This window comes from Andrographis paniculata, unplaced genomic scaffold (genome assembly GCF_009805555.1).
Source record: "Andrographis paniculata isolate CXL003 unplaced genomic scaffold, ASM980555v1 Contig60END, whole genome shotgun sequence".
Classification (NCBI taxonomy): domain Eukaryota; kingdom Viridiplantae; phylum Streptophyta; class Magnoliopsida; order Lamiales; family Acanthaceae; genus Andrographis; species Andrographis paniculata.
In genome coordinates this window covers 5,567,293-5,586,261 of record NW_026137596.1, presented here as the reverse complement: position 1 = coordinate 5,586,261, position 18,969 = coordinate 5,567,293, and the positions used below count along the sequence as shown (strand labels likewise).

The 18,969-nt window shown below is 31.3% G+C and overlaps 1 protein-coding gene across 1 annotated transcript; it reads right to left on the bottom strand.

Moving 5' to 3' along the window:
* Window positions 1-11,132: 11,132 nt before the first annotated feature.
* Window positions 11,133-12,919, bottom strand: LOC127259824 (uncharacterized). The gene is made up of 2 exons (XM_051287439.1): window positions 12,679-12,919; window positions 11,133-11,891 (listed from the first exon to the last, which is right to left on the bottom strand). The coding sequence occupies exons 1-2, from the start codon at window positions 12,875-12,877 to the stop codon at window positions 11,365-11,367; spliced, it is 726 nt and encodes a 241-aa protein (XP_051143396.1). The 5' UTR covers window positions 12,878-12,919; the 3' UTR covers window positions 11,133-11,364.
* Window positions 12,920-18,969: the final 6,050 nt, after the last annotated feature.

Below are 18,969 nucleotides of genomic sequence, written 5' to 3'. Positions count from 1 at the left end.
ATAGAAGAAGAACTACTATTCACCAATTTTTATTTTTTTAATATCAAATAAAACTCCTATTTGTTGATTTTTTATATTATTTTTTAAATATAACATTAATATATATTTATATAATATTAAATAATTTAAATTAAAAAATTTAACATTCAAACTTTAAACTCTCAATCAAACACGTAGTTAGAATTTATTTATATAATTTTCTCTCAATAAATATCAAATAAAACCTTTATTGCTTACTTTTTTATATTATACTATTAAAAATCAAGTTCATATCAAAATATTACATTAATATCTATTTATTTAACATTTAATAATTATTCAAATTGAAAATTTTACTATTAATATTTAAACCCAAAATCCGAACCCTAACCAAACACATTGGTAAGTTTATTCAACTAAATTTTCTTCCAAAAAATCAAGTCAAACTTGTATTTTTTATTTTTTTTATATCATATTTAAAATCAATTTAATATTCAAAATATCACATTAATAATTATTTGTGTAACATAAAAAAATTATTTAAATTTAAAAATCATACTATTGAAAATTCAAACCCAAATCTAAATCTCTAATGAGATACACCGTTAGATTTTATTGATCGGATTTTTTCGTTTAAAAAATATCAAATCAAAATTTTATTTTTTTTACTTCTATATTATATGAAATATGTCTTTTACATTCAAAATATTATCCCAATACATATTTATACTATATTAAACAATCTATTCAAATTAAAAATTTATTATTCAAAATCCAAACCCTAACCAACCACACCCGCTAAAGTCTATTTACCAAATTTTCCTTTTAAAAACATTCAAATTAAACTCTTATTTATCATTTTTTTTATATTAAAAATTAATTTTACATTCAAAACATCCTATTTATACATATTTATATTAAATAAAAAATTATTCAAATTAAATTTTTTTATTATTTACGCAAATCCAAAATCGAAATCTCAAACCAAACACTCCATTAATTAAAATATATTTTTTTAAAAAATAAAAATTTAGATTATTTTTATTTAAAAAAAATTCAGCTATGCATAGCCTAAGTCCGATTTTTCATATCATACCTGAGTCGAGTTTTAAAAATTTTGGAGCATATTTATTTTATCAATTTTAATTAAACGTTATTAAAAATAAATTTTTGAAATAATCGTGAGTAAAAAAACTAAATAGATTAATTTGAATTAGTTAAGATTTAATTGTAGGTAAAGTTTGTTAATTTTTACTTTTTTGGAAAAGTGATGTAATTAGGTGGGACAACTAAAAAAAAGAAATGTGGCATAATTGAGTGGACGGAGGGAGTATTTATTTATATTATGAAACTGATTTTTAAAAATCTAATTTAACAAATGCCATACAAAATACTAAAATAAATACATTTATTTTATATTATAAAGTCATAAGGTAACAACAAACTAACAACAAGCTAACAGTACAAAATTTTCTACTGTCACCCCAATTAACAAACACAATCAATGATCCACTGCCATCCATCTCAAATCACCGTTACATCGCTCATTAATTTTCCACATAAATCATTCAATTCATGATTCATTATTTCTATGAAACAACCGTATAAATATAAATACAAATAATTAGACTTATATTGATAGAATAATAATTATTATATTACTTGGTAATATATAAATTTATTACCTTCTCCAAATGTCCAATCTCTCATAAAAATAATTGACTCTACAATTGACGGCTTCAACAAACTTTTAAAATAATTAAGGACCCTCCCACCAATACTAAATGTCGATTTCAAGACCACAATTAATATTGAGATTGCTAATACGTCTTTATCCATTTGAGAAATGATAAAATAACGAATTGCATTAGAATTCCAATATCTCAAAATATCAACATCATTTATGCAAGGTACTAGTGGCTCTTCATAATAAAGTTTCAAAACAATCATATCTTTTGAAATTACAGACATAAACTCATCACACGATACATCAGAAGCACTTATGTCTTGATTGCCATCACTTTTTAACAGATTTTGTGATGCAGATGAAAATTGTAATGCATAAGAATCATAAAACCACTTTACCTTCTCTTTAAGATTAAAAAACTCAAAAACATAATCTTCACCAATCCCATATATTTTTTACAAACACCATTGAACAAATTGCAACTTGAAACCGGGATCCAAAATTACAACAATAGCCGTAATTGTGCTAAATTGAGACCAATATTTGTCAAATTTCTTGAACATTCTACTTGCCATTGTCTTCATGAAAGTATCCTAATTATCCATTTCATCTTTCAAGAGTAATCTAATCCTTAAAATATTAGGAAAATACAAATTGGCAATATAATATATGCTTCCAGAAAAAAAGAGGGTGACTTTATAGAAAATTTTCAAAAATCTGAATATTTTCTTTCATCCACTCTTCTATTGTCGGAAAATGCACATAATTAGCATCAACTTTCTGAAAATAGATTAGAGCTTTTTTGTAGTACAATGAACTTTCTAACATTAAATATGTCGAATTTCCACCTAGTTGGAATATCTTATTTTAATCCTTTAGAATTCAAGTCCAACATGTTAAAAACTTAAAAATCGTTGCTTTCGACTTTGAGAACTTTTACAATACTTCACACTTTCTCTAACCTTCAAAACAACACCATCAATCCCTTTCAAACCATCTTAAACTATAAAATTCAATTTATGGGCACAACACCGCACATGAGGAAATTCACCATCACAAACTAAGTTAAGTTCACCTCTAAGAACATCAACGAAAACATTATTTGACGATGCATTATCCAATGTAATAGAAAACATTTTCTTTGAAATACCCTAATCCTTCAACAAAGCACACCCTTGATCACTCAAATGATCTCTTGTATGAGGTAAAGGCATAAAACGGAAGTTCAATTTTTTATTTTTTATTTTGGTAAAATTGCTAATAACTCTCCTGCAGTTTCAAAATTCAGCATAAAATCTCCCTATACTTTAAAATTTGCACGACGCCTTCTTATAATTTAAAAAATATTGTATAAAACCCCACATTATGAAACCTCCGTTGCATGATGGACGCTAGTCAATTTTTAAAATAAAGTGACAATTTACGTTGAGTTTCAAAACCACATGGACGTTTCATGCAATATTTTTGAAAGTATAAGGGGACGGTATGCAATTTTTAAAGTAAATGATAGATTTACGCCGAGTTTTGAAACCAAAAGGGAATTATGAGCAAGTTTGCTGTCTATTTTTCTGCAAACAACATTCTTTATCAATAAAGTGAGCTGTTAGAGAGTCATTTGTAGTTATAGAAGTCTAACAATCTGACGTGAGTGATACTATACCATTAATAAAATTCAATTCTTTCTTTAATCTTTATTTCTCTCTCATGAACATCTTAACCACGTTAGATTTAATTGTATTAAACTGACTTTGATTCAGGATTCAAATAATAAAAAAATTATCTAATTCCTTCGTACTTAACAATGGCAAGGGCTAATAGTTCACGAAAAGCATCAATATTGAATTTTGGCAACTCATGTTTTCTAAACTTGAAGAAGATGTTGACAAAATCATTTATTAAACATTTTTATAGGTACTCTTAAGACAAACTTTAAGATGATGACTAAAGTTTCATATGCCTATTGTACTTGACCGATTAAAAAGTTTGCCACATTTATTACATTTACATACTAATGTTTCATTTTCATGTAGTTCACCAAGAAAATTGAAATGCACCCAAACTTCAGAAGTAAGTCTATGAATGCATTTTTTATTTTCAAGAATAATAGGTTTATAATTTTTTTTTGATACATGTTATTGCTGTTGACTTTTTTTATTGTTATCCCCTTCATCTCCAGAATAATCTAAGTGAACAGAATCAACATTTTTTTAGCGCCATTATTGTTTATATACAATTTGAATAAAAATATATAGAAATAACTTTGTTGCAAAAAAAACAAAAAAATTATAAAAAATAAATCTGAAAAAATAATAACAATAAATTAAAAATCAATTCATTCACAATACATTTAAAATATGCGATAAATTTTATTTTTCAATCTATTAAAAGAAAAACAAAAATAAATAAATAGATTCAAAAACTTACTCTTACCTCTTTAGGGATGACCGAATAAAACAAAAATGGCGGAACAAACGGCTGGAGTTGTGGAGAACATGAGATGTATAAATTAGAATGGTTTTTCAATTGACATCGATGTCTGAACGTCAAGATTAAAAATTCTAAAATCTCCAATCGGACCAGCTTTGAGAACCTGTGAGAAAGCATGCATCGACAAATTACAAGGTTTGATGATGAAGTTTGAAATTTGGGGAGCAATTAAAGCCCATGGTACAATAGCCGGAGACTTGTCGATGGATGCCGACGTTAGAGCTTGCAACGCTTCAATTGGATAAATAACAGAAAAATTGTGCAAACCTAAGAGTATGCTAAAATAGAGGATTTAATATGTAATTATATATAAACCTACGATTGCACATGGATTAAGTGGGGGACCATCCCTTGGGACCATTTCTATATAATATGGAATCTCACATGCCTCGCACATGCATGGGGGGTAGGGGGAACCATTAGGCTTGTTATTAGGCTTGTCGTCATTCATTAAGATGCTTAATTAGTTAGTTTCGCTTAGTAGTTTATTCTGTATCTTGTGTAATTGATCGATTTGGTCTATGACAGTTACCTGTGTCGCTTAACATTTGGTCAACGCCGTCGGTCAACACTGGTCAACAATTTCATTGCCGCCGACTTTGGCTTCATGTGCTTGTGTGTTCGGTGTTCAATTGCTAGAATTTTGGGAAAACAATATACTAAGATATTTTCAACTTATCCGCAAGTTGCTTACAATTTTTTGATCAAGATTTTTGTTTGATTTTCAATTATATGTTGGTGTTTCTGCTTATTAGAATTTAATTACTTAGGATTTAGTGCCACTGCAGCGACAAAGGATCACCAGTGTCACCGCATCAAAGGACCTCTGTTATTAAAAATCCTACTTTGATTCCATTGAAGTGACAGAGAATCATTTCCGCTGCGGCGGTAGAGGATTGTGATATTTAAAACTCCTAATTTGGCTAAAAATTTTATTTATTAAAGTTACGGCCATTGCGACATAGGATTGTTGATATGTTCCCAACGAAAAGAGGATTGACACCGCTAGAAACTTTAATTTGGCCGAATCCTAATTTCTTAGGGTTTAAGCGCCACACAAGAGCAGAAAATCGAGTTGAATGCTGATATCCAATTATAAACTCCATCCAATTATAAACTCCATCCACATTCAAAGTCCACATCTTGTTTCTTTTTCCAAACTCGAGTTAACTTCTACATCACCAATTTGAGTTTGAGGTGAAATGTTGAAATATATTTTGATTAGTATTATTTAATTTTTTTAATTATTATTTAATCATATCTAGATTAGATTATTAGATTCATATCTATATCTTAGATAGATACGATTCATATCTATATCCATATCTATGATTTAATTAGATTTAATTTGTCATGATAGATTTTCTAAATACGTATATATTATACTTCCATTTTCCTTCTTATGAAATAAAATAATATTTTTCCTCTATTTCTTTACAATCCAAAACATCAATTCGAAGTGGTTTCATATTATTTTCTACTATGGAATTTATAGTAATATGTGTGTATATATATTATACGCAAAAACATTATATCCTAAAATGCTTTTCATTGCTTTTCTTTATATTTTTATTTTCATCATTGTCCAGTCTTTTCATTCTCTTTAATGATGAGTCCTCCCCCATCATTCAACATTGTTGAACCATCCTATTTTTAAGAATTTCTTACTTTGGTGTCATCACATATCAACTTAGTTGATAGAAAAAAATCCAGTAAACTTTAGCTGAGTATGGAAAAATCGAAATAAATGGGGTACTAACTGTTTCAAGTTATTAAATCAGGTACTTAGGTTAACTCAAAATCAAAATTAATTAATAAGGTAAAGGAAAATTATTGAGTTGAGTATCAAAAAGTGATCTAACCTTACTCTAAAAATATATTAGAGACTTAGCTCAACAATGTATTAATAAAATTTAAGGAAATTACACATGCTTATAGTTATAAGAGGCACACAATATTGAAAAGTTCGTTCAACTTTTTACCAAAATCAAAAGTCTCATTGATTCACCAAAAAAAGAAATATTTGTACAAATCTGTCATTCTTTACATATTTCATCACTCAAATGTACAAGGGTGGAAGACACATGCTTCGTTCAAATAAGGCATATTTTTCGCTCAAATTAAAGTAAAGGTGTCTTACCTTAGCCATCGTGTCAAGGATCCACTGCATCATTTTTCTAAATTATCATGGTGAATTGATTACAATGAGAATTAATTTCCCATATGTCTAGCATAAGGTTGCCCTGTAGCGTGATGGTAGGACTGAAACATCGTCGTTCGCCTTGCCACTGTCACAATTGGATGGAGATAACTTTTGGCATGGTCTATCATCCCAAAGTGATACTTTCTTTTGTGAAGTCGGCCATGTTGTTATGGTACCAATCTGAATCCTAAGGAAAGGTTTATTGTCCACTTTCAAACTAGCGAGTTTGAGACGCCCATGCTTCAAGAATTTTTGTATGGTCGTTCTGAAGTGAAGACAATTTACAGTGGCATATCAAAATAAATGGTACCATTTGCAATATATTCTCCTTTTGGCTTCCTTAGGTGAAGCTAGTTTCTGACCGTTAGGGATATGAATTTGACGGTCATTTTTCATCTCTTTGAAAATTACATCATTTTGTGTAGCATCGAACAAACAATTTTTATTCAGTACTTTGAGCACGTATTTACCTTTTGGAGGCTTAAGATTGGAGCAAATTTAACGCTTGCCCGGTGCCGGTTCTGTTGTGGCTTCTTCAATAATATCTGAGTGTTCATGTCTGTTTAACGTATTCTCCATATCAATTCCAACAATTTGGTGTTTGGCTTGTTCGCTTGTGTTTTTTTTTCTCATGAAAAAGACGTTCCAAACGTGCAACCTTGGCTGTTAATTGTTCAAGGTCTTAAACTCTGTGAGCTGAAGCTAGTCTCGGAAATGCGGCTGCATATTCCTAATTGCGATACTAGCAAGTTTGGATTCGTTGATGATCATTGGACACCGTTTTAGTTTGTCTAATTTATTTGATGAAGGTGGTGGCTAATTTCTCAAATTCTTGTTTTGTTTCCATTAAATATGTTAAAGTAGTTTCCGGTACAGGACTGTAGAACCTGTCGTGAAACACTTTTTTCATTTGAGCCCAATTTTGTATAGATTTAGTGTGGAGGGACAAGTAGCATATAAAGACGGTTCCAGTAAGAGTTAACATGAATAGTTACAGTTTATAAAATTCATTAATGGATAATTCCCAATCATAATTGTAAATTTGGCTATGTGTTCAACAAATGATTGGCCATCTTCTCCTAAGAACATGAGAGACTCAGGGATCCTAATATGTTGAGGCAATGGGTAATTGCATTATACCCATTCTTGAAAAGCTTTCTAGTATACCAGACCATAACGCCTTTGTCTTTGGGCACCGAGGTGTTGGGACATAGAATCTTGTACAATTTAGACTATGTCCGGATATTCTTGTTGTTGTACCGCGGGTTGTAGACTCCATTGTCGCGATTCCAGAGCGATATGAGGTTTTTGAGTTGCTGATGCTTGTGGTTGTTGCACGTAGGGCGCAACTCAGGGAATATTGTCATATGATGAAATGACTCCAGGGATATTGCCGTATGGCAGAGTATTCCATTGTTGAGAGGGGGCTGTGGATATTCTTCACCATTGTATACGGAAGCCAAGGCAAAGGCCTTAGTTCACGGTATGACATAAGTTTGGGTGGTACCGGCATTTGTAAATAATTATACAGATGTCTGCGGCCATTGTTGGTCATGATTTATGAAATCGACTGAAGTAAACAGTTGTAGATTATACGTTCGGACACCACCTTTGACTTGGGAAGTTGACGGGATCGTGTTTACACTCGCTATCCATTGTGTTGAAGCCAAAAAGCTGTAAATGAGTTATTGGCATATCCCTTTGGATAGTACAACCATACTGCCGTGGTAGCCAAGTTTGATGCCTCTTGGAAATCTGATGGTGCCGATCTCTCTATCCGAGTCGGAGTGAATCATTCCGAGATAGATATTGTTGGTGGCAGAAGGCCTGAAGATATCATATATATGATATTAGTTTCTTCCACCGATGTTACTATCTCAAAATGAGCTATCGAACGATGTACAAGTCTTCTTGATCGTAATCTTATGAATTCATAATGATTTTCCGTTAGGAACAAATTACTGTCTCACTAGGCATGCCAAAATATTGTTGTGAGTTGAAAATTTGTAATCGAATAATAATCAAGGACTTCTTCTTGGAGGATATAGAGTAATTAAATCCGTAATTCGTACTAAGACCCAGTGCTCATATGTTTGATAGTAAATAAATTGCAGAGGAAGAAAGAAATGTGAAAATTTAAATGAATTAAAAGAATTAAAAAGAAATGATAGCTTTAGTTAAGATATTAGAATCTGAGTTTTTACAATAATTACAATTCATATTTATAAAATATAATTGTGTCTGCGAATTGACGTATTGTTTCAATAAAACTAATAAAACAAAAAGATGTAACCCTTCAATATAAAAATAATTACAATTAAGTTGTTTTTTCAGTTTTTTAAATTATGTCTAAATTTGGAAACAATCCAATTTCCAAAATTAGATCAAATTTATATAATAAATATAATAATATTTAATCAGGACCAACCTTCTGAAAATAAGTTGAGGCTCCTGAAAACACATCTACGCCATCTGCAAAATATCTAATACACAACAAGACTTCATCTGAAAACACGCTCAGGTCTTCTGAAAACACGCCCAACCTTTTGAAAGCACGCCCAAGCCATCTGAAATCACGTTGAACCCATCTACAATGCATTTGACATGTCTGCACCTTATCTACTGGCCCTATATTCTATTCGGGCGACTTCTGCATTAATCCAGATGATTTCTGCATCAGTCCGAACAACTTCTGCATTAGTCTAGATGATTTCTATATCAATTCGGATGACTTCAACATTAGACCGAGTGATTTCTATATCAGTCTGGGCAACTTTCGCATCAGTCTGAGTGTCTCTGTATTAGCTCAGACACCTCCTACATATGTCTAGGCGCCTTTTGCATTAGTCTGGACGCCTCTTGCATCAGTCCAGGTGCCATGTCTATCAATTCGAGCGCCTCATACATTTGTCTGGGTGACTTGTGCATCAGTCCGAACGTCTTCTGCATATGTCCAAGCACCTTCATATTAGTCCAAGTGTTATATGTATTCTGTCTCGCCACCCTGCACATTGTTGGGGTGCCCAACAAACTGTCTAGGCGCCCTTACACACTATCCGGGCCCTCTGACACTGTCCGGGCCCCCTACATTCTGTCTGGGCACCTCTATACAATATCCGAGCGTCCTGCACACTGTCTGGGCGCCCCTCCATGCACCCTTGCACATTGTTCGGGTGCTCTGCCAGTTCCAATGCATAATTATTGTATGTTCTAAATCCTAACACAACTGAACACGCCAAACACATCTCTACGCCCAGAATGTTTTAAATTATAATATGGCAGTGATATTTGTTTTGAATTTTTTTTTTCTAGAAATGCCATTTTCATGTATTCTCACGCCGGGGTGGCCTTCAGTTCTCCATGCCTGTGAGTCGACCACACTTAGCATGCCGTAGCACCTTAACTTTTTAATGCATTCGAATGTGACAAATGCTTGTCACACGCTGCAAAATTTAAATAAAATAAATCTACTTCTACAATAAAAATAACGTAGTATAGATGAAGTAGAGTCGTCTTCTAAGGAATTAAAAAGGTTTTATTTTCAATTGTTTAATATATAAATATAATAAAAGTGGAGATTTTGGAAGTAGGAAATAAAAATAAAATAACAAACTAAAAACTCTACGACTAAAAGATAAATTCAATAAAAATATGTTTCCATTTTAGGAATAAAATTGACAACTTGGGTAGTGGATTTGATCATCGATAGATATTTAATTCTATTGTTTTCCAATAAAACTGACATGCCTAATAACCAACTTTTCCTTAATTTTTAGAGGTACGTCGTCAACTGCTTCCCTAATTAGACTAGAACTTTACTGATGACAAAAAGAATTTACTATCTTAACCGCCTTGTGAACTAGAAGAGCTTAATTCAATTTAACTATTACTTATGTGAAATTGTTTAAAATTGATTCCATGATTTTTTAATGGTGTCTGCCACTAGTTGCTACTTGAACCAAATTAAAAAAGCAATTACGGAGAGCTAATTTAGTTTAGCGATTAATCTTTAATCTAATTGAAGACCTGGCCACAATACCCAATCAAATAAAAAATTATTATACATTAAAATCAGAAATCACAAAAATACTTAGAAACATAAATATCATAAAATCAAAACAAATCGCTAATCATAGGAGAAAGAAAAAAGAAAGCAAAGATAAACATCGCCCGAGAATGATGTTGGTAGGGATAGAACTCGAAATCTTCTTGGAAGAATCTTTCTCCTTCTTGCCCTTGTGCGATTTTTCCTTGGAACTGTTCTGTAAGGTGTTCTCCTCTTTGGCATGTAAAGTGGCAAGTAGCGCCTCCCCTTCTTTTTTTTCTGCATTATTTGCCCATTTTTCAAATCATTGGGTCTTTTGTTCTCATTTCCCTCAAATTCTACCAATTTTATTATTTTTCTCATGTAAATCATAAATAAATAATATATACAAAAATCAAGTAGAATCTAATCAAAATCAACCTAATATCACAAATAATATTAATATTTAACGCATGAGAATAAAAAAGGACAATATCAATTCAATAAAAAAATTTTGACATTCAGCCTCTAAAGTTCAGAGGCTAATTCCGCACTAGACGCATCTCTACTATTCGAAATTACACAAATCTAAAAGTATAGAATCTAACACATAAGAGAGGTTTAGAGAATTTTTTTACATATCCTTAATTTAGGTTTTACAAAATATAATCCAATATATTAAATTCTACTTACAATTGCAATTAGATTTCTTCTCAGCTTGATTTTATTTAAATACAATGAGCACAAATTAATTAATTATTACACTAAAAACATGCATGTATTTAATTCATGTCTCAAAATTTTAAAATCAATTAATACAATTTTTTTACCCCACACACACTCACCCTTAATGGAATTGATCATATATAGTCAGTCCCTCAAGTGGACATGTTTCACCACTTAATCGATCTACTAGAACTTGACTAATACAAACTTGCAATTTGAGGAGTGCAAAAGATCATAACTTCTTCTAAAGAGGACTTGTTAATACAAACGTGCAATTTGAGGACTGCAAAAGACCATAACTTCTTCTAAAGTGGATCTATTCTCATCCCCAAACATCGACTCCTTACCATCCGGCCTCTTGGCATACGATAACCCTAGCCGAGACTTAGCCTGCCTCAGATCACCCACTCCCGAGCTCGCATCAGGCCCCGTGAAAACGCCCATGACAGGTGACAATGGTGGGCCTATGAGCAAGCCGTCCGGGCCAAACTGCGGCCCGCCTCGCGCATAGTCAAACAGGGCTGCACCACTCCCACCTACTTTAGGCAAGATCACAGGTAGCTCATCACAATTATTAGGGTTTTTCCAGTAGAAGAGGAAGGCATCAAATGTGTCGAAGTAGTCGTCAGTGCTCCGGTAGCCTTCGGGGTTGAATGCGCCGAACTTGAAGGAGTCCGTGGTATAGGCGACGACAACGCAAGGCCCCTTGAAGTCACAGCGGGCATGAAAGTTGGTTGCACTGAACCCATCTATGGTGGCCTTGTAGCAACACTTGAGCTCCCTGTCTGCTTAGGATATTAATCATCAGATCGTGTCATCAAACTCCCTATATCAAATTATTAAGAACAATGGACACTCGCTCAGGGTTTGATATAAGAAAACAGTCCTTTTTACTGATGAAACTAAAATAGCATTAAAGTTGTAGACTTTCATGAAGTAGCTAGCTAGGAACGGCCTTGATTTAGAGCTTAAATTGCTATTTAACTCAAGAAGACAAAAAAAAAAAAAAAAAAAACAAAATAAAACAAAATAAAAGAATACATATGCAATATTAAGGTATCCTCTTAATTGTTTGTGTTTTGGAAATTGTATATTTGATGTTATCGTTTTGAAAGTGTTCTTTTAGTTTTATTCGAATTTAAGTTAGGTGGCGTATCCTATGCTATTGAAAAAAAGCTGAGTATTTTTTTTTTTTTTTGGGTATTTTTCTTTTCAATCTACCTAATGTAAGTCAAATGATTTTAGTATGTGTACAAATAAAATAAATAAATATTATAATGTTTTAAATTTACTATTCATATTATGCAATTTAAGGTCTTTTCACCAAAAAGTAAAATAAATAAGTAAAATTGAAACTAGCTAGCACTTATTTTTCCATGAAAAAAATTAAATAAACAACTATTCAAAAAAGAAAAAAAATCTAGAGTACTAGTAAACATAGGCAAATGAAAACAATCTGATAAAAATAATTTCAATTTATCTCATAAGGTAAATTTGAAATCTTGTTAATCTCTCTCTCTCTCTCTCTCTCTCTCTCTCTATATATATATATATATATATAGGTGCAGGTACCTTTCAAGAATGTATTGGTGAGCAAAGAGTGAGGGAAGGGGAGAATGATTCCTTCATGATATTTAGCAGTGTCAATTTTACTTTTGCCAAATTGCCACTTGAATATGCTCTGTGTCTGTGGCTGTGCCCACCTTAATATAGAAGAAGATGAACACTTAAACGAACAAGTCGAGATGGAAGAAGTCATCATATAATTCATATTTAGAATAATTAATCTCTCTCTCTCTCTCTCTCTCTCTCTATATATATATATATATACATACATATGATATGAAGGGTTTTCTGTGGGTGGATGATATTCGTGTGCTTCTTTCTTGGCTTTTACGAGTAGTGGATAAGATGGTAAAGCTGTGCCAATATTTTAGGGCTTCCTCCTCTTTTAATTATTATTAAATATATTTTTTTGGGAATACTAGACTACTAGTATATAAATTATTCTATAATAAAATTTTAACAATCATATACTTCCTCTGTTAACATTTGTCCATTTTAATGTAGAAACAAAAATTTAGCATTAGTAAGTAATTAGAAAATATATTAGTAAAAATAATTATGATATAATACAAATAATTATAATTAAGATTAATATAATACAAATAATTATAATTAAGATTAACATGAATAAATAATTTAATTAATTAAAAAAATTATAAAATTTAAGATGTGATTAAAGTGTATAATTATATTTTCAATAAAGGACAAATTATATGGGACATATCACTACTAGAAAAAATTTGGATAACTGCTGAAATTTATTGCAGCGACAATTAAAAGTCACGATGAGTAATTTCGTGACAAATTTGTGTCATAACTTTTTGTTTTGACTTTTCCATATATAATATTGGCAGGAAAAATTATAAACAATTTTTCGTAACTATTTAAAGTAAGGGCATATGTAACGAAAATGTCCAAAATATTTTTATTTCGTGTTTTTTAACTATTTTGTCACAAAATTTGTCACGAAATTTTTTCATGACTATTTTAAGTTGCGGCAAAAATAACAAAAATACTTGCAACATTTTTAAATTATTACAAATCTTGTCATTATATAATTTTCGTGACTTTTTAAAGTCAAATTCACGACATAAGTAACGAAAACAATCATAACTTTATTATTATTATTATTATTACATTATTTTCGTTCCTAGCTATTTAATAACTGGTTGGTATATAAAGTCATAGACGTGTCATAGTATTATTTTATGACTTATTGTAATAACTTTGTTGGTATATAAAGTCACAGACGTGTCATAATATTATTCTGTGACTTATTGTAATAACTTTGTTCGTATATAAAGTCACGGACGTGTCATGGTATTATTATGCGACTTATTGTTACAGAAATATCACCAATTTTTTTTTAAAAAAAGTCACCAATGAAAATTCCACAGAAATTTATTTCGTATATTTTTTCCGTAACTTTTCATTAAAAATTCAATTATTTGTATTAAAATCGTGATTTTTTTACAGTAACTATAGTCCAATTTTCTGGTAGTGTACGAAAATAGAAAATATGAATATTTTATGTGGAACGGATGAAGTATTTTTTATTACTATTTTTTTTTCCGTGAAAATCCGCAGCCGTTACATGAAAATATGCACCGGGTAAACTTCCATGATCTCACGGTCACAAATCCATCCCACCCCACCAGATCGGAGGAGTATTTTTCATTATTCATTCGTATATGAAGCTAGAACTAACTATATAGTGCCGAACAAATTTATGGAACCAGTCCATATAGTTGGAAGCTATCTATAGTCCTATCATATATATATATATATATATATAAATATAAAAGAGCTCGGAACCGTTATGTGCTCCGGAAGGACGAAAATGCACGTGTGCGATTATATGTAATTGAATTTTGTGAGGAATCTAGCTAATGGATGTTATAGTATAATAATGTTTCGAAGAAACAAAAGAATAATATAATTTGGTGAAAATTAGATTAAAGTTGTCGGAAAGAAATCACAGTTTTATATAATTTGGTGACTTTTACTGAAACTCATGAAAAAGAACACGGAACTATTTTCATGTAATTTCACTGGTGACTCTTTCTAAATTATAGATATTTCTTTGTCATAGCCAACTCTCATTACAGAATAATACCATGATGCGTACGTGACTTTATAAAGAAACAGAAACTGTAACAAAATTCTGTGATTTTTTTGAAATAGTGACATTTTCGTGACAATAAGTTAAAAGAATAATATCATTAAACTTCTGTGACTTTATATCAACAGAAATTATAACAATTTCATGACTTTATATTTTTGGAAAAAAAATATGACTTTATAAAGCAACAGAAGCTATAACAAAATTCCGTAAATTTTTAAAAGTAGTGTCATTTCCGTGACAATAAGTTACAGAATAATATTATTACACTTTTATGACTTTGTATCAACGGAAATTGTAACAATTCCGTAAATTTATATTTAAAAAAAAAAACAAATATGATTATATTATAATTATTGCTCAATACAATTCTATACTACAAAAAAAATAATATATTTGTAACGAAATTCCGTCCCTAAAGTTCACGTAGCTAACGTAATTCTTTTCCTAATTCCGTCTCTAATGTCATTAGTAACGAAAAAAAGTAGATTTAGAGACAAAAAAATTTTGTTGCAAAAATGATTTTTTCTTGTAGTGAGCTACAAGTCAGAAGCTATTGGTAGAATTTGAACCAGTGACCTTATAGTTATTAAAGACTATAATCACGTCCAGTGGCGGAATCAGAACTCGAATATAGGGGGGCTATTTCTTTTATTGAAAATTCGATATACCGAAAAATCAGTATGATAAATATATATACATATATCATACCAAATTTTGGTATAGTATTGATATATACTATTTCATACCAAAATACTAAAATTTTAAATAATAATTTTGGTATCAATATATTGAGTTATTTGTATATACTGAATAATCGAGATTGTTTTAGTATATACTGAAAATATCAAATTATATATAGTTACCGTACTAAAAAATTTAAATATGATATTAGATCATATCGAAAATTTTGATATACTAAAATTTTTAGTACAAAAAAATATTTTTTATACCAAAATTTTAATATTTTTTAACTATATATAATTTAAAAATTATATGAATTATAATAAAACATAAGAGGTGGGGTGGGGGGAGGGGGCTCCCTCCTTGCCCCCACCTAGTTACGCCCTTGGTTACGTAAATTTAGCTATTTACTTTTAAGTATTTATTTTTGTTTATTTTTATATTTTAACTGGTTATAAATTTATTTATTAATATATACATACTTACTTAATATATCATCACTAATTTTTAATAAAAAATTGATCTTGTCCATTTAATATAAAAAATTATTAAATTTATTTTGCATATATTTTTTTAGTGGTGTATATAATTTCTTGAATTGTGTCAATTGTCCATCAGTTATTTTCAGGGTAAATTGTTTTTTTAGTTCCGTAACTGGACCCCCTTATCATTTTAGTCTAATAAGTGGAGTCTGTCGCAAACTAGTCCTATAAGTGAAAAATTTTCGCTGTTTTAGTCCTCCGGCGCCGGAGACGCCCGCGTGGCTCGCCGGAGGTGACGTGTCCGCCAGGTGTCCCGCCAGGTCAGCGACACCTGGCGGACACGTGGATTTATTTTTTTTTTAATTTTTTTTAATTTTTTAAAAATTAAATCAAATTAAAAAACTTAAAATATATAAATAAAATTAAAAATAAATTAAACATAAGTTTTAAAAAAAATTTAAAAAAATTAAAAAAAAATTAAAAAAATAAAAAATCCACGTGTCCGCCAGGTGTCGCTGACCTGGCGGACACGTCACCTCCGGCGAGCCACGCGGGCGTCTCCGGCGCCGGAGGACTAAAACAGCGAAAATTTTTCACTTATGGGACTAGTTTGCGACAGACTCCACTTACGGGACTAAAATGATAAGAGAGTCCAGTTACGGGACTAAAAAAAGAGTTTACCCGTTATTTTCATTTTATTTTTTAAACTCAATCATTTTTTAAAATATATCACATAAAATTTTCAAAGTTAAAAATACATTTATTAAATTTATCATCAATGATAACTATAAATAGTTAAATATTTGATTACATTAATATCTGCAATAAATTAAATTAATAGATCTTAATTAAATAGAATAAAATTATTTGTAATGTAACTATATTTTAAGGACTTTTATTTGGACTCACAAATGCCCCGAACACTTTTATGAGATTGACGAACTATATTTTAAGGAATTTCATTAATAAATATGTTGTGTATTTTGATGATATACTCATTTATAGTCAATATATTGATGCACACACAAAACATGTTAATGATGTACTTGATGTTCTTCAAAATGAGAAGTTGTTCGCTAATCACAAGAAGTGTGAATTTTGTGTCGACAAATGCAACTTCGTTGGTTTTATTGTAGGAAAATATGGGATTAGTGTGGATGAAAGCAAAGTGACGGCAATTCAAGAATTGGCCTACTACACCGACGAGCGTGAAGGATATTCGGAGCTTCCATGACCTTGCAAGCTTTTACCGACGATTTGTGCGAAACTTCAGTACCATTTCTGCCTCAACTACTCCACATACGACAAGGAACTCTATTCCTGGGTTTATGCTCTCTAAACATGGCTACATTATTTGTGCCCACATGAATTTGTTGTCCATATCGACCACGAGTCTTTGAAGCACGTCAAATCCTAAAAAAAGTTGAGTCCAAGATATATCTTATGGATCTCTTTTATCGATACCTTCCTGTACATTTTCAGGTACAAGAAAGGTAAAGATAATACGGTAGCCGATGCACTCTCCCGAAGGTACACTCCTGTTGCTACCATTGAATCTAAATTATTAGGATTGTCCTACTTGAAAGATTTATATGCAAATTATTTGGATTTTTCTGAAATATTTGCTAGGTGTCTTAAGCATGCTTACGATAAGTAAAATTTGCATGATGGGTAACTAATGTGTGAAAATCAGTTGTGCATTCCAACATGTTCACAAAGGCATTTATTGATTTATGAAACACATTCGGGAGGATTAATGGGTCATTTTTGGGATTTCAAAGACTTTGAACTTGTTAAAAAAAAAAAAAATTGGCCAAAAATGAAAGTTGATGTAGAGAAGGCTATTCGAAAATGCACCATTTGTTTATCTTCCAAGACAACTTCTCAACCTTATGGTTTATATACACCCCTCCTAATTCCTGAATCCTCTTGGGTAGATATTTCTATGGATTTCATCTTAGGATTTCCTAGAAGTAGAGGTGGAAAAGACTCGACTTTTGTGGTTGTTGACTGATTTTCAAAATGGCTCATTTTATACCATGCACTAAAACCACTGATGCCTTACATGTAACAAATTTGTTTTTTAAAGAATTTCTTAAATTGCATGGTATTCCAAAAACCGTTGTTTCTGATCGTGACTCTAGATTTCTAAGTTACTTTTGGAAAACGTTGTCGGCTAAATTGGACACAAGATTGCTATTTTCAACTTTACATTATCCACAAACGGATGGCCAAACTGAATCCTTGAATAGAACTATAGATAGTTTACTGTGTACCTTAGTTTAAGAGCACTTGAAATATTGGGAAGAATGCTACCACATGCTAAATTTGCTTACAATCGTACCATTCATAAGGCTACAAATTGTTCACCGTTTGAAATTGTGTATGACTTTAACCGACTGATACTTCTTGATCTTATGTCATTGCCTCACAATGAGTAAACCAATCTTGATGGTAGGAAGAAAACATAATTTGTGTGGCAATTGCATGATGAAATCAGCTCAAGACACCAAAAGACGGCTGAGCAATACACAAAGCAAACAAACAAAGGTCGTAAGAAAGTTCAACTCCATCCGGGTGATTGAGTTTGGTTGTATTTGCGTAAGGAATGCTTTCCCGAGATAAGAAAGTCGAAGTTAACACCACGTGGTGATGGCTCCTTCCGTGTTTTAGAGAAAGTGAATGACAACACTTACCGCATCGAACACTCGGGTGAGTACCAAGTCTATGGTACCTTTAATGTTGCTAATTTGACTTTGTATGATGTAGGAGACGGTGATGCTGTTCCGGAGAACAACAAACCTCTTCAATAAAGGGGATGGCGTGGACCTCCAAAAGCCTCCCGAACCATTTGGATTAATTACCCTGAGCCATGCTCGTAAACTTCAAGATCAATTTTTCGGCTTAACCCGAGAGCTTAAGGTGAAGAATATAAACAAAGATAAAGCATGGAGACCTATCGGACCGAGTTTAACGGTTATGCAAATCAAAATAATTGAAGTCATGTGA